This window comes from Atta colombica, unplaced genomic scaffold (assembly GCF_001594045.1).
Source record: "Atta colombica isolate Treedump-2 unplaced genomic scaffold, Acol1.0 scaffold126, whole genome shotgun sequence".
NCBI lineage: Eukaryota > Metazoa > Arthropoda > Insecta > Hymenoptera > Formicidae > Atta > Atta colombica.
Window position 1 is genome coordinate 1,292,719 of NW_017259213.1, and position 13,903 is coordinate 1,306,621.

A 13,903-nucleotide genomic window follows, 5' to 3' on the forward strand; every position below is an offset into this window, starting at 1 on the left:
CATCGAAACGAAAGTTACGCGTAAAATGAAAAGATTTAGGATTGAAGGCAAGAAAGAAAAGTATCGCGGCATCCATCGAAGTACTGCGAGATCTCTGGCCTGGATTCTCCTTTCGATTAGTCGTTCTATACATTTTGGGATAACGCGCTAGGATTGTAGAACGCGCTCTTTCACTCTCTCTCTCATCCCCTCGCGTCGCCGAGTCGAAAGTAAAATACGATAGTGATCGTGATGGCGACGGCGATGACGATGATGATGATGATGACAATGATGGCGACGACGATGACGACGGTGACGACTATGATCGATAGATGAAGCTGCAAGGTGGCGTTGGCGGCGGTGGTGGCTGCTGGCCGCTCATGGCGATCGGTACGAGGGTGGGCGAGGGTGACGAGGAGGGAGGGGACGGGGAACTCGATGACACACTCGACGATGGCGAGGGCGATTCCAGTGCCCTCGGGCCGGCGAGCTCACGATTTGACTGTCCCCCGGACGTCACAGCGCGACTACTTCTGCTGGCCGTCGTCGCGTTGTGGCGATTGCGCGCTGGCCGTCCTAGGCTCCGGTGACGGCCACCCCCCTCCTCGCTCGTTTCTCAGAGATAAACTTTCTTGACGCTGCGCGTGGTCGCAAAGCCGTCGTTGCGGCGATACGCGTCGCCCTGATGAGAGCGAAGAGTGCCAAAGTTGTCCCCACGAGGACCCCCGCGGAAACCATAGCCGTCCGGGAATTGAAAGAGAGTTTCCGTAGGCGTTGGCGGAGGTTTCCTCATGGTACCTTTTGGGGACTGAAGTTTCGGAGGTTGTGGAACCAGCACTGGTTCCGCATAGGTCACTTCCTCCTGCGGTAGCAGCTTCGGCTCAGGCGCCAGCCTGCTAAATGTGGATAAGCAGACATTACTAAGAGCGGCAAATGGAAAAAAATATTCTTTCGCTGAGTCTGCTCGTCAGGTTGAAGCAAATATCTTACCTGTTCACATTTTGGCGTTGCTCGAAGTATTCGTATTCCGTGTCCGGATATGGTAGATTGTCATCCTCGTCTTTCCTGCATTTTCTGCCGCATAAATAACCGGCTACAAAGCCGACGAACAATGCGGCCAGCGCACCCGCTACTACAGCCATCACGAGAGTTTCCACCGAGTATTGTGGAGGAGGCGTGTCAGCTGCGGATACTTCCGGACCTGCAAATAACAGAATACCATTTCAGTTACGTACGATAATGTAAAACGAGAAACATCGACCGACAAGCTGCACACCTGAATTGTCCTGTTCCTCGTCCTGCATAATATTGATAATTTCACCACCGGGACTGTCCTTATTCGGTATGGAGTCCTGCGGAAACTTGTTCTGATTAGCGGAAATGGCGCCGACGCTGCCGGCGTCTTTGTTAAGACTCTTGCTCGCAGGGCAAGACGCGTGCATTCCGGTCGCGACACTCTGCAGGAACCTGCTGGCGTCTGTCGCTGCCGGGCCGACCAACGCTCTGCATTTATTCTCCACTTTGTCCCAGGCGCAGTACGGATCTTGCAGAGCCACGCATTCGCTGCATGATAGTATTCTATCGCTATAGCAACGATGGAGTCTTAACGCTTGCACCTGACTATCAGCGATAACCACCAATCGACCGTCCTCGAGGCCGTCGCCCGCCTGCGAGGCTCGAACAACCTTGATGCCGCGAACCGGTACTGTCGGTGGAAACGCCTGTATCTCCTCGATTACGACTGGACTAACTTTCTGATGAGAATCGGCAGACTCGGCGTTCACCGCTTTAATCACCTTACCGTTGTCCGTGCCGATGAAGAGAACGTCATAAGTCTTGCCGCCTGGAGTCTTCACTTGAGGATCCACGGCGATTTGAGTGAATCTGTAACTAGATTAGAAGAATCATGTTATCAATACCTCTCTCTCTCTCTCTCCCGACTGTATCATCGACGTATAAACACACGAAACGACCAATTTACATGTTGTGATTCACTCGCAGCGTTTCGCTGTACTACGAAAAAAAAAGGTCCGCAGGGAAAATAAAAAAACGTTTATCAACGTCGGGCATACAGTAATGTAAACCGCGCACTCGCATGGATGCAAAAACACACGACGCGGTGATGCGCGATGAAAGCTCCGAAAGCGTGGCTCCGTGCGCGCCTAGTTTGCGTTCAATTTGGATTTCGGCTCGCGGCCGAAATCTCTCGAGCGATTTTCACTTACTGGAAACTGGTACGTATAACGATCGGCTGGCCGAAAAAGCTCGGCACTGACTCGTCCATCAGTGAATGCGTGTTGATGAAGTTGAGCGTCAGATCTGGCAGTGTGCGCGAATCGTTGGTGCATTGACCGGGCCGCGGATCTGGCACCTTCGTGTCCTGCACTGGTAACCAATTGGAGTTCATAGCACTCTGCTCTTTGAAATTGCCAGCGAAGGTATCGGCGATATCCTGCAGCGAGAACGCACATACCGCCGAGCCGCTTATGCTGTTCACCGGTGTTGTGAAGGTACCGTAAATGAGTTGGGCCGATGTGCCGCCGTATTGGCCCGAGATCAACTCAGTCGTTGACTCTGCGATCGAGATATTTCTTAAATTGCTTGGAGAATGTATCCTCGAAAATGCAATGGTATACAATGAAAAAGAAACCTATATGTGTTGGAAATGGTCTACTCACGTTCTTAATAGTTCTTAGTAGTTTGTTGTGTGGAATTTTTTTCACATATTTGAAGTCTTAATTTGACATAATTGTGATTATGTTAAAGATTTTATATTAAATTGATATTCAACATTTCTTAGTGACACAATTTATAGATAAGTGAACAAATAACGTAAAAATAAAACGTTCTAAAATGTAAATTCTAAGGTAGATGAATAAAATGGATTAATTTAACATAAATGTTAATTTTACTGAAAAAAATACATTTCCATGGTTTGTTTACAAACTGTGTCAGTGTTACCTTCTTGTGTTTCTTCTTTAAATAATATTTGTTACTACCTTTTAACATATTCATCTTGTGTTGAATTAACACATAAATTTGAATGAATCGTTTAGGACACGTAAAGTATATTAAATTTAATATTTTTCCAACAATGTATAGATATTATACTTAGAAGACAATGGGCGATATAACGAAAAACTCGCATGGTCCATGGTGGCATACGAGCGATACATATATCTGTCTACTTACGTATCTCGTTAAAGTAGAATGGGAAATCTCCAGTGACGGAACAATTGAGACGCGACTTCAAGAAGGACGTCCACCTGTTACGGAAACGATGCGGTCCGCCCCGGTCGTATTTACAGACTCGCGCCACGCGAGAGTAGACGGCCTGTGAACACGAAAATTGCGTCTCGTAAATTTCACTGTAGAGAGCGTAAGGCGAGAAAATTTTATTTTCCTCCCTCTACTTTCCAAAAAATGTGTCACGAGGAAAAAGGACGAGCGAATGAATGAGGAAATCTAGTTTCAGCTTTTACGCGCGCTATTAAAGTGACACGCACGTTTCCGGGTAGCACAAAGCGTCGCATAAAGATTGCCGCGAAACTTCCTGCGCGGAGCAGCCTGTACGAAATTTACCGTACCGTAACTTTTAGAAAAAATGCGATTTGCAAAATACACTGTGGAATATACTGCACATAAAGAGGACAAAACGAGCGCGGGTGATTTAGAGGAAAATTTATCGTGACCTGTAATTAAAATAGAATTCGCGAGCGTGTACTCGAGCACGTAAACGAATATAAAACGGGAGAAAACGGAACGCTCGCGCGATTTCGAAGATCTCGGAATGATTTATTGTGCCCCGTCGAGATTATAAATTTATTCCGGGCCGCATAAAATTTCTCTGCGACGTTCGCCTGCGGGAGGAGCCGCAATCTTTATCCATAATTCCGTGCGTCCCAACTTTTTCCTCGCTTGGATTTATCCCTTCGCTCGCCGTAAAATTATGCGTCATTATCAGAGAGCACGGAAAGCCTGGCTCCGCCTTTGACAATAAGTCGAGCTTCGACTTAAGCTTCGTCCACAATGAATCCGACGCTCACAGTTCTCACTGCCGCAGGCACGGCACACCCGGAGACATTCGCTTGTGTAACGAAGAGGAGAAGTGACTTCTAAAAGCTTGATCTTCAATGCGAAACGACGGGCAAAAGAAATCGTAATCGCCTTACTCGCCATTAAAAAAACGTCCAGGGAGAGTAACCGACGCGACTACGAACTCGTTTTCGCGAAACTTTCGCGCGTATTATCCGGATCCAACGCGAAACTTAATCTCATCCGACGCGATTCTTCCACTCTATTGTTATCCGTTGACCGTGCGCTAATTCGTCGAACAAAATATTGTGACGGGATTTTTATAGTCGCGAGCCAGGTCTTTATCATGCAAATTTCGATTCGCCGTGAAAAGGCCGAAGTATTAAATCGTACGCGTGAAAATGACGCGACGGAAGTTAATGGTGAAACTAGTGCTGTTTAAGGGGATGTTGTGTGACATCATCTGTAATACCGACATTTTGTACTTTTTCATTTTCTTCGTTTTCCTCATACAGAATAAAAAAATCCTTCTCCAGAATAAAAAGAAATACACAAATAGTTATAGGAAACTAGAAATCTATAATGTATGAAAAATAAAAAAAAAAATTGTAAAGAAATATGTAAACTACAATTTTCTGTCATCACGTAGGTTATTTCTTCACATGATATAAATAATTCCAAACATATATTCAACAAAAAGTAATTTCTCCATATTTAAAATAAGAATATAAAGAGATCTTCAAATTATGGTTTTGAAGCTTATAAGAGAAGTAAATGGAAAAATACGATTTGAGTATAGATAGTTTAATGTGATATATAGGATGTGATATACAGGAGAGGAAGAAATGTACGTAATGCGTTTCTTGATGTTTTACTTAATGTACGTAATATTTTGCTTAATGTATATAATTTTGTATTTGCAATTAACAAATCTATTTTATCGATCAAGTTTAATCGTGGCTCTAGCATTCTTTTAAGCGAGTATCGCTTTCTTTAACTGCATGATTGATTTTTATCATTTAGACCAACGCGAATGCATACATTGCGGTTCCACAGTGCTCGAGATTTTCAAAAGACGGACATCTCCGTTTACGGCAATCCAATAATTGCGAGCTACGCGATTCCATCCTCTGGAAATTTATGTGGGTGTAAGGTGATATATATGACGATTAATTGCCGACGATTCCTTACCTTGCCGCAATTGATATATTCTACAGCGGTCTCTCTAAAGAAGAAGTAGACGAAGTCTCCTTGGGACATGGAGCTCACGAAGTTCGGTGCTGCAATTAGAATATGTAGCCATTATTACTGACTGCTATTGCCAGCGTACACGGCGATAGTAAATGACGTCATAAATTCCTCTTATAAATAAATGAGCGTAATAACCACCTACTGGAACGCAATCGATGGTGTGTAATAAAGCAGACAACGCTCATACAGTACCCGGAAAATAAGGGTTGGGATCTCGCCGCGATTTATTTAAAAACTTCTATTTCTACTTGACGTCGCGCGATGAACATTAATTCTCGCGCGTTCGAGCGGCTCAAAAAGTTAAGGCAACCGAAAGTACAGTTATTTATGCCAACTAACGTTCCCCTTAATTGTGCCATTAATTCCGACAAACGCGGTAATTAATTGGGTGTAATCACCGGCGATTAAGTGCATCAAGACACTCACGTTGACAAACGACGCATTAGGCTAATTATTAACGCTCGAAAATTACGTACAACTCCGCTGTTGATGATCATCATCCCATCGGTAAAACAACGAACGCGAAAATGAATCAAACCGTGAAGAGTCGTGACTCGGACGCGAAAGTTTAATGTCGACATCAAAGACATATAACATCCAAGTATACACCACTGCCAATAAGCCAGCTACGTGTAAGGAGCCCTTTTATTTTCTCTCGGTTATTTCAACGCCGTCGCCCGGTAAAACGCTGCCACCGTCGTCGCCGTCGTCGCGTCGCGGTTCCGGTCGACCGTCCGATAAAGTGGGAAAACTTTATCGATTTATTAACTTGACAGGGTTTTCATAAGCTTCTTAGGATTCATAAAGTAATATTAATCTCGCCACGCCACGTAGGTATATCCGAACGACCCGTCGCTCTCCGCCCCATAAATTCTCCTCGTTTTACCCAACCCCTTAGCGAGAGAGCTCTCCTCCAGCTCTCCTATCTCTTTCTCTCTCCCTCTATCTGTCGTCGCTGGTTCGCTTCCTTCCTTCCTTCCTTCCTTCCTTCCTCACTTCCTTTCCACCTCGCGTCCCACGTCGCGTTTAACTGCACCTCCGTGCCCGAGACAAAGTGCCGTAGAAAATTCGCGGTGAAGATCGGAGCCTTTTCCCGAAAGGGAAACACTTCCGTCGTACTCCCGAGTCTCACCTTTCTTGAACTCCCTCCGCGACCGATTAGAGAAAAATGCCTTTCCCAGACGACACAGTCCGTCGTCGTTTCTCCGCGTCTTTCGCGTCTTTCGCGTCTCGCCAGGAATTATTCGTCCAGAGATTTTCGATTCGCGATTTGCCGAGGGAGCGATACGGAGGTTCGGGGCGTAGGATGGCGGCGAGATAGAATTGAATTTTCGACGGACGAAGAGAAAATCAATATTGTCCAACGGGTGGAGAAACTTGATTAGCGCTCTCGTACACCGTTCAATTAAAATACCCCTGGTGGACTGGAGGCCCCCCGTTGTCTCCGCCTCGAGCAAAGTGACGTATCAATTTTAACACCGTGACGACGAAGACGTACAGTACTTTGAAGTTATGTATAATACACCGTAGTATAACGCTAAGAAAACCAGTTTTTAATTTATTAAATCCACAAAGGATCTCTATATGCGACGTATGAGCAGCAATGTTAGGCGAACAAAGAACTCGTCGATAACCATGGAAATCATAGCGTGTATCAACATGTTTCAAAAAGTGCGATAAAAATCTGTTGTGTCTACAACGTTAATTAAAATCGTGTTTAAATTTCGTTAAATGGAAGAGAAAAAAAAACGTGCGGTATATTTTCGTATATTTTGAATATATCCAAATAAAAAAAATATGAAATCATGTAAAAATTCTGGACATCGAATGGAATAAAATCCCACTCGGTTGAATATGATTTAAATAATAATGACATTTTGTTAGTTAAAAGTCATAGCAGTTAGCTGACTGTGTGATATCGCATTCCTGTTATAGACGGTCTATATTACGATGCAACGGGGTCGCATTACAATCTCTAGAGCAAATTTCAAGCCGATGGGCACGGCAGCGCGCTGTTCTGTCGTTACACGAGCCCGGAAGATCCGCGGAATAATCTTGGAGCAAGTACGATGAGAGGGAGAGAGAAAGAGAGAGCTTAGAGAACCACGTACACGCACGGTTAATCCCAGAATTACATCGTGTGGATTAGGAGCAGCGAAGGGCACACACGGTCGCGGCTACGATCGCGCGACATTTCCGCGAATAATTTTCCCGGAGCGGGCGCGCGCGTCGGATTTTCAAAGTCGACCCGGCGCGACCGAAACTTGGCGTGCAAATATTGAATCAAACTCGCAGTTGAACTTTAATGGACACGGATGTGTATTATGCGGGAGCTGCCGAGGAATTTTCAAACATTCAGACACGTGTTTATCCCGGTCACTTCGCGCCCGAGAGAGATCGCATTTGACGGCGGTATAACGAGGTCGATAATGGACAATAATTATGTCGCATCGGAATATTAATAGGATAATTTCAGAAGTTGGTAAGCGCGGTAAAACGATGTGATTAAAGTTGTGCATGAGAACGATAATAGCCTCAGTGGCAACCTGACGAACTACGTGAAATATAAGCGACGCCGCGAAAAGTTTCATGCAATTCCATTCATTCGGGAATTCCCTTTTCTTCATAGTACGGGATTCCGTCTGGCTTATTGATCATTTTTATTTAATATCGGATCATCACAGTCCACCTCCATTCCGAAACTTCTCTTATTCGATTCTCTGGATAATGTGAATCCCAGTAACTTTCTTCCGTAAACTTCTGCAGATACTTTCGATAAATGCGCGACTATTGTCTTATTGTTAAGAAACGCGGAGTTCGTTCAAGGCGCTGGGACTGAGAGTCGATACAGAAACGCAAACTTCCAAGAGATACAAATAACGGGTCTTTCGCTACAACTCCTTGCAATTAGAAAGTAACGATTAAATTAATCGGATCTCGGGTTATAAGCTATCTATCGCATCCAATTAGCTCGATCTAATTGCGATCCGATCTGGTGACTCTTAGAATCGCTATTTGCAGAGAAATCGTCTTCGATATCTTGGTACAATTAGAAACGATAAATAACTAAAATAAATTAATCCAAGCGTTTCTAGAATAAATATTTCATCTTATAATTATAAGTAAAATTATCATTTTACAAAAATAACGTTAGAAATTATAAAATGTCTTTTAAAATAACATTTTAAACACTCTACATTTGATAATCTACAACTTGCCGCGTTAATAATAACTTACAGTTTTCCGCGATGAAAATTAATATTCGGAGTTTCGATCATTAACTACCGACTTCAAACCGCACTTGTCACCGTGTCGAATTAATGGCAAAAGCGCGCCGCGAAAATGAAAATTGATATCCCGAGTTGCGATCGGAGTTAACCGCCGACTTTCAATGTAAATCAGCAGAACGCGATCATTAAGCATCATCAATCACCCAGGCGAGAATTGACGATTGGATTAGCCTTCTCACTCACCGTTCAGACTCATCGAGTCGTACTGCTCGGTCTGCAGTGGCTCCCTATAGATTATCGGGTCCATACCCGCGAAATCAGCGACCGTGCCGGTGTAGAGTTCACCGTCGACATAGACGAAGGTACTGTTGTGTTGTGGGTCATACGGGCACCTAGCCTGACCGCCCTTCTCTTTCACAATTGTGTAGTTGCCCGCGTGTACCGTATAATCACGGCACATGGGCTTGAAGGCGTTGGTAGCACACACGAAGAGATTGTTCGGCCCGGTCTTCACGAGGATACGAATGTAGTTCTGGCAGTTTTCCTCGGGTGTACCTTTGACGACACACATCTTCACGTCGTTCTCTGTCGAGTACCATGTCAGCCTCTGCTGCTCCGTCAAGTCGGTCAGACTGAGATTATGCACGAGATTTCTAAAACAAGATATAATAGTTAATTGATTATTTATTTACGATTATATATTTAAAAATGAAGATTCCTTCACGGAAAGAACGGTTCTACTAAAGTATAAATAAATATTAATAAAAGTAAATATTAAATATTTAAGTAGATACAGATCTGAAAATAATTTTGTTTGAATCATCAAAATAATTATGTAGAAGTTTTAAAATTCTAACAACCAATTTAAGCATTTTACATAATTATTTTGATAGGATAATGAACGGTTACATCTAAGTAGGAATATATCAAACTTCTATGACAAGAATTTAATGCAATCTCTATTGAATAAATTTTTGTAAAAAGAATGTCCTTTCAAAAATCTTCTTTAAATTCTAAACTGACATGGTCACTAGTATCTTTCGTATTACGAACGTTATTACGAGTACCAGAGAAGCAAAAGGACTCTAATGTACGTTAGATGGAGAGGAAAGAGTTTCCAAGTTGTAAAGTTAGATGCCTAAAGTAGACATCAACGGAGCGGAGCAAGGCTGTCTGGTTAGCACGGATTTAGCTGAGAAAGCGGCGCTTGTGAAGTTTCGGCAGTCGATCGTTAACTCTTCTTCATTAAGCACTCCGCCGTATGCTTAGAAGCACTTTAAAGAGGAAGAATCTCTCCGCGCTCGGTGCTAGTAACGTCGGCTGCGCCGATCGGATTTTGCCGACCGCAGAATAATCGCGAGGTATTCTCATATTATAAGCCCGACATAACGAGCAAGAAACAAATTTTCATATCATCGACAGTGTGCACACGGCGGTCATGATGGCGGCGACGGCGGCGCTCGGCAAATCGGCCGAGCAATTAGTGTAATCCGATCAATAACGAACGAGCCTGGATATATATCAGAGTTCATTCACGCACAATGCATTTAATCTGTGTACGACCTGATTATCGCTGCTTCTGCCGACTGATTTCAACGTTGGAACAGCGTGCATTCAGCACATACGAAACATGAATAGAGTTATCTGCGTGCACGCTCGAGAATCCGAGGAAGAATAAGGGGGAAAAAAAAAGAAAGCGCGCTAATCGATCAACTGAGGGCATAATCAAATCATTTGAATACATCCCTTAATGACGAAATTCAAAGCCTGCATTTATATAGATATATAATTTATACATATTTATAAAATAATTATAGACGCAATATACAGGGTATCTCTATCAGAATTAACGGACTAACTGCGAGAACAGATTCTATAAGTGGAAATAAGAAAAAAGTGTTAAATATGAAGAAATGCTTAACTACAAAATTATAAACATTTAAATAGAACATGAAATAAGAAACAAAAAAATTTTCTATTGTGCAGAATATCCAAGTGTACATTTTGTATACGGAAAGAATTGTCCGATAAATTCTGAGACCCTGTATATTGCATCTACAATTACACATTATTTTATACTGTATTCTTTAAATTTTAATACGATACTGTATACGTTTAGCCCCTAAATTTCTTAGTGAAACCTCACTCCAAGAAAGTGAAAATGCAACCATCTTTGAAAAAAAGTGAAAATATTTCACTTCTTGAAAAAAAGTAATGATTTTTACTCTTTTTAGAATAAAGTCTCACTTTTTTTAAGTGAAAATTCATTTTAAAAAGAGTGAAAATCATTACTTTTTTTCAAGACGTGAAACATTTTCATTTTTTTTTTTCAAGAATGATTGTTTACTTTCTTGGAGTGATGAAATTTCACTGTAAGAAATTTAGAGTGCACTCTTTGTGAGTGACTTTATTGTACTTGTAAGAAATTTTATAATAAAGATCAATCATACGCAGAAATAGTATTACAAAATGTTTGATATCACAAACAATAAGTATTCAAGTTTAATTCATACATGACTCATCAATAATCGATTGAATATATCCAACAGTGTTAATGTGACATCTATTGTTATATTTGACATGATTAATTATCTCATTAGGGAATATAGTGCTACATAATAATTTTTGTTTATATACATTCAACGAAATTGATCGTTTATTAGCTTTTAATGAATAAAATGTAATGAATAAAACAAATAATTGCGATATGTTGTATTAAAGATATTTTTCGAGACCTACGCATTTGTTTAGTGATAATATCTGTTCTGATACCTCTTTACAATGAATATTAGAGAATGAAATTATTATACAACTTGGAGTACAATGCCGATTAATAATGCATTTTAAAGGCTGTATACAATTGTGATACGATTAGCAGTATCATTGTCAAACAGGAAATTAATAATGACGACGTTTCAACAAATCCATGATGATACACACATATAATTAACTTTAACGATTAAAATGATCATTATAGCTTAAAGTCCATTCCAGGATAACGATCAATGCATAATTTAATGTAATCGCAATTAAAAATCCGCACTCTTGGCCAAGCGGAGATTTCGCGAATGTTTTCCACATGCCACCGCACACAAAGTGCCGCCGGCAGAATTCCAAATCGACTTTAATCAAGAGAAGTCGGCTAGGAGTTGGATTAAAAAATATTCTTGCATTGAGAAAAATTTCTGGATGAAAATGAACAAGCCAAGAGATTCAGATCATATCAATCAGAATTCTGATCATCAACTAGAATTACAATAGATTCAACGAAAAAATTCTGATTTGTCCATTTTTTATTAGAATCTCATTAGAATTAATGCAACCAGTTATTTTTTCCAACATGGACAAGTATTCAATTTACGCGATAAAACGAGTTTACACGTAATATATAGAAGAAATTACACGATTTTCGATCTACTTCATGATCACCAACGTTCTCGAGCGCTCGTGCAGACAGTGGCGCAATGATACGTCGGAAGATGGATTGGTGGGAGGACTAAGAGGAGACTATAGGAAGCAACGAGAGGCGAAGGGGAAGAGGAATAAGAAGAAATGGAAGAAGAAGAAGCGGCTCTTTAATTAAAGCACTAGCTTCAAATGAATCCTCTATTTACCTTCCGCCGACCATAAGATAGTTCCCGTCCCTGAGCACCAACCGAAAGTAGTCTGTGTGCGTCTCGTTTCCCGTAAACCTGAACACATCCTCCGCACCTGGAAAAGAAAAGCAGAGGAAAGGTTTCGGATTAGTTTTTGTTCTATCGTTTGAAAAGTGGAATTACCTTATTCTATCTAATTAGCCGTCGACGGCCATCGACGTTGCTCTTTTGTGACAGTCGACGGTTCGTCCTCCCCATCCCACCCTTCCTCCCCCTGCCGCGCCGCCGCGAAAGACCGGAAGCCGGCTTTAATAAGCGTAATAAGCTTCCTTTTGACCACGGACTCGATGAACAATGCTGATCGATTATTAGCGAACTGTGAGCAGTCTTTCTTAACTTCACTAGTTGGAAAAAAAAACGATTCCATTATTCGTTAATTATCTATTGACCACAATTCACGAAGTTGATGTTTTGTACACTTTTTCAGTGCATTAAAATCGATTGCCGAATTCAAGCGTAACATGAATACTGCAGAAGGATTGACGTAATGACACGTACTGCAATTTCGTTATACTTTACATTCAAACCTCGTGAATTTTGTACACTGTATTTCTGCCCGTACAAAATGTTCTTTCGGACAACGAAATAGTCATGTTCAACATCTGCGAAGCGAAACGTTAATGAACGCCTCACTGGATCCCCGAGTGTAATAAGCAGAAATTTCCGGGGCAATCAATGGCGATCGTAGCAATCTCGGATCCGGTGCATGCAATTCGGGACATATGCATAAATTGCTTTGCCACACTGACGACGCGCAGCATATGTAGCATGCGAGAAAGCAATATGAGCTTATTAAATATTAGTGCGTCATATGTGACGTATAAAAAGAAATATGCTCCTCAATAATAATGTTTTACGATAACAATAAATAGAATACAATAAATAATTGTTTTTAACATGTTTCTCATCAATGCATCTCTTAATTTGCATCTTCGAACATAGAAAATGTGCAAAAATGGTACGAAGTTTTCATGTCTATATTCTAAATTTTCTAATATCAATGGCATCAAGGTCGATGCTCTCTCTCTCTGTTAATAAATCATTGTATGTAGAACAGTCATTTACAAATATCAATTAAAAATTCTCTTCGATTTCCAGTGTCATCGATCGATCGATACGGGAACAATCTGTATAATTAAAAGGGTAATTATCAGACGATCCCATATCCTGGATGTCACTCAATGTAGACGATCCGACTCGTGCATCCGGTAACTGTGATTCAGGCCAATGATAAGAGATGTACTTATGCATCCAATCGCATCAGCAACAAGAAATGAGGACAACGATTAAACGGTTCATATGAAAACGGTTCACTGAAATGGAAACGTTTTTATTTCTATCTTATTAATTATTATGTAGCAAATTATTCGTAATTTCATCAGGAAAAAATGACAAAAAATTAACTTCATTATGCAATGAAATATAATACGAAGCATACTTATTTAAATAGTTTATCGGTTAACTGCGACTGAATTTCGATTACACTATAATTTGAAAAGCGCTGCAACACAAACATAAATGGTTATATAATCTAGCTAATTGCGCCATATTTAAATGTAATTAAACGTCCGCATTTGAACCTCACTTATGGAATGCGTATGATAATTATTCTGGGCTTTGCACATTCAACTGCCACTCAATGTCAACCACTGAACCACCCTCTACCTGATTTATGTAATTCGAGTCATGGATACACACACACACACACACACACACACACACACACACACACACACACACACACACACACAC

General features: G+C 41.3%; 1 protein-coding gene across 1 annotated transcript in view; it reads right to left on the reverse strand.

Moving 5' to 3' along the window:
* Nucleotides 1-586: 586 nt before the first annotated feature.
* Nucleotides 587-13,903, reverse strand: part of LOC108684135 (semaphorin-1A) — a 198,562-nt gene continuing 185,245 nt past the window's right edge. The window contains exons 2-9 of the mRNA XM_018188248.1: nt 12,110-12,206; nt 8,739-9,148; nt 5,206-5,294; nt 3,172-3,313; nt 2,205-2,553; nt 1,256-1,869; nt 970-1,180; nt 587-875 (exon numbers count right to left, since the gene is read on the reverse strand). Of these exons, the coding sequence (XP_018043737.1) occupies nt 596-875; nt 970-1,180; nt 1,256-1,869; nt 2,205-2,553; nt 3,172-3,313; nt 5,206-5,294; nt 8,739-9,148; nt 12,110-12,206 (2,192 nt within the window). The 3' untranslated portion in view covers nt 587-595. The remainder of the gene's footprint in view (nt 876-969; nt 1,181-1,255; nt 1,870-2,204; nt 2,554-3,171; nt 3,314-5,205; nt 5,295-8,738; nt 9,149-12,109; nt 12,207-13,903) is intronic.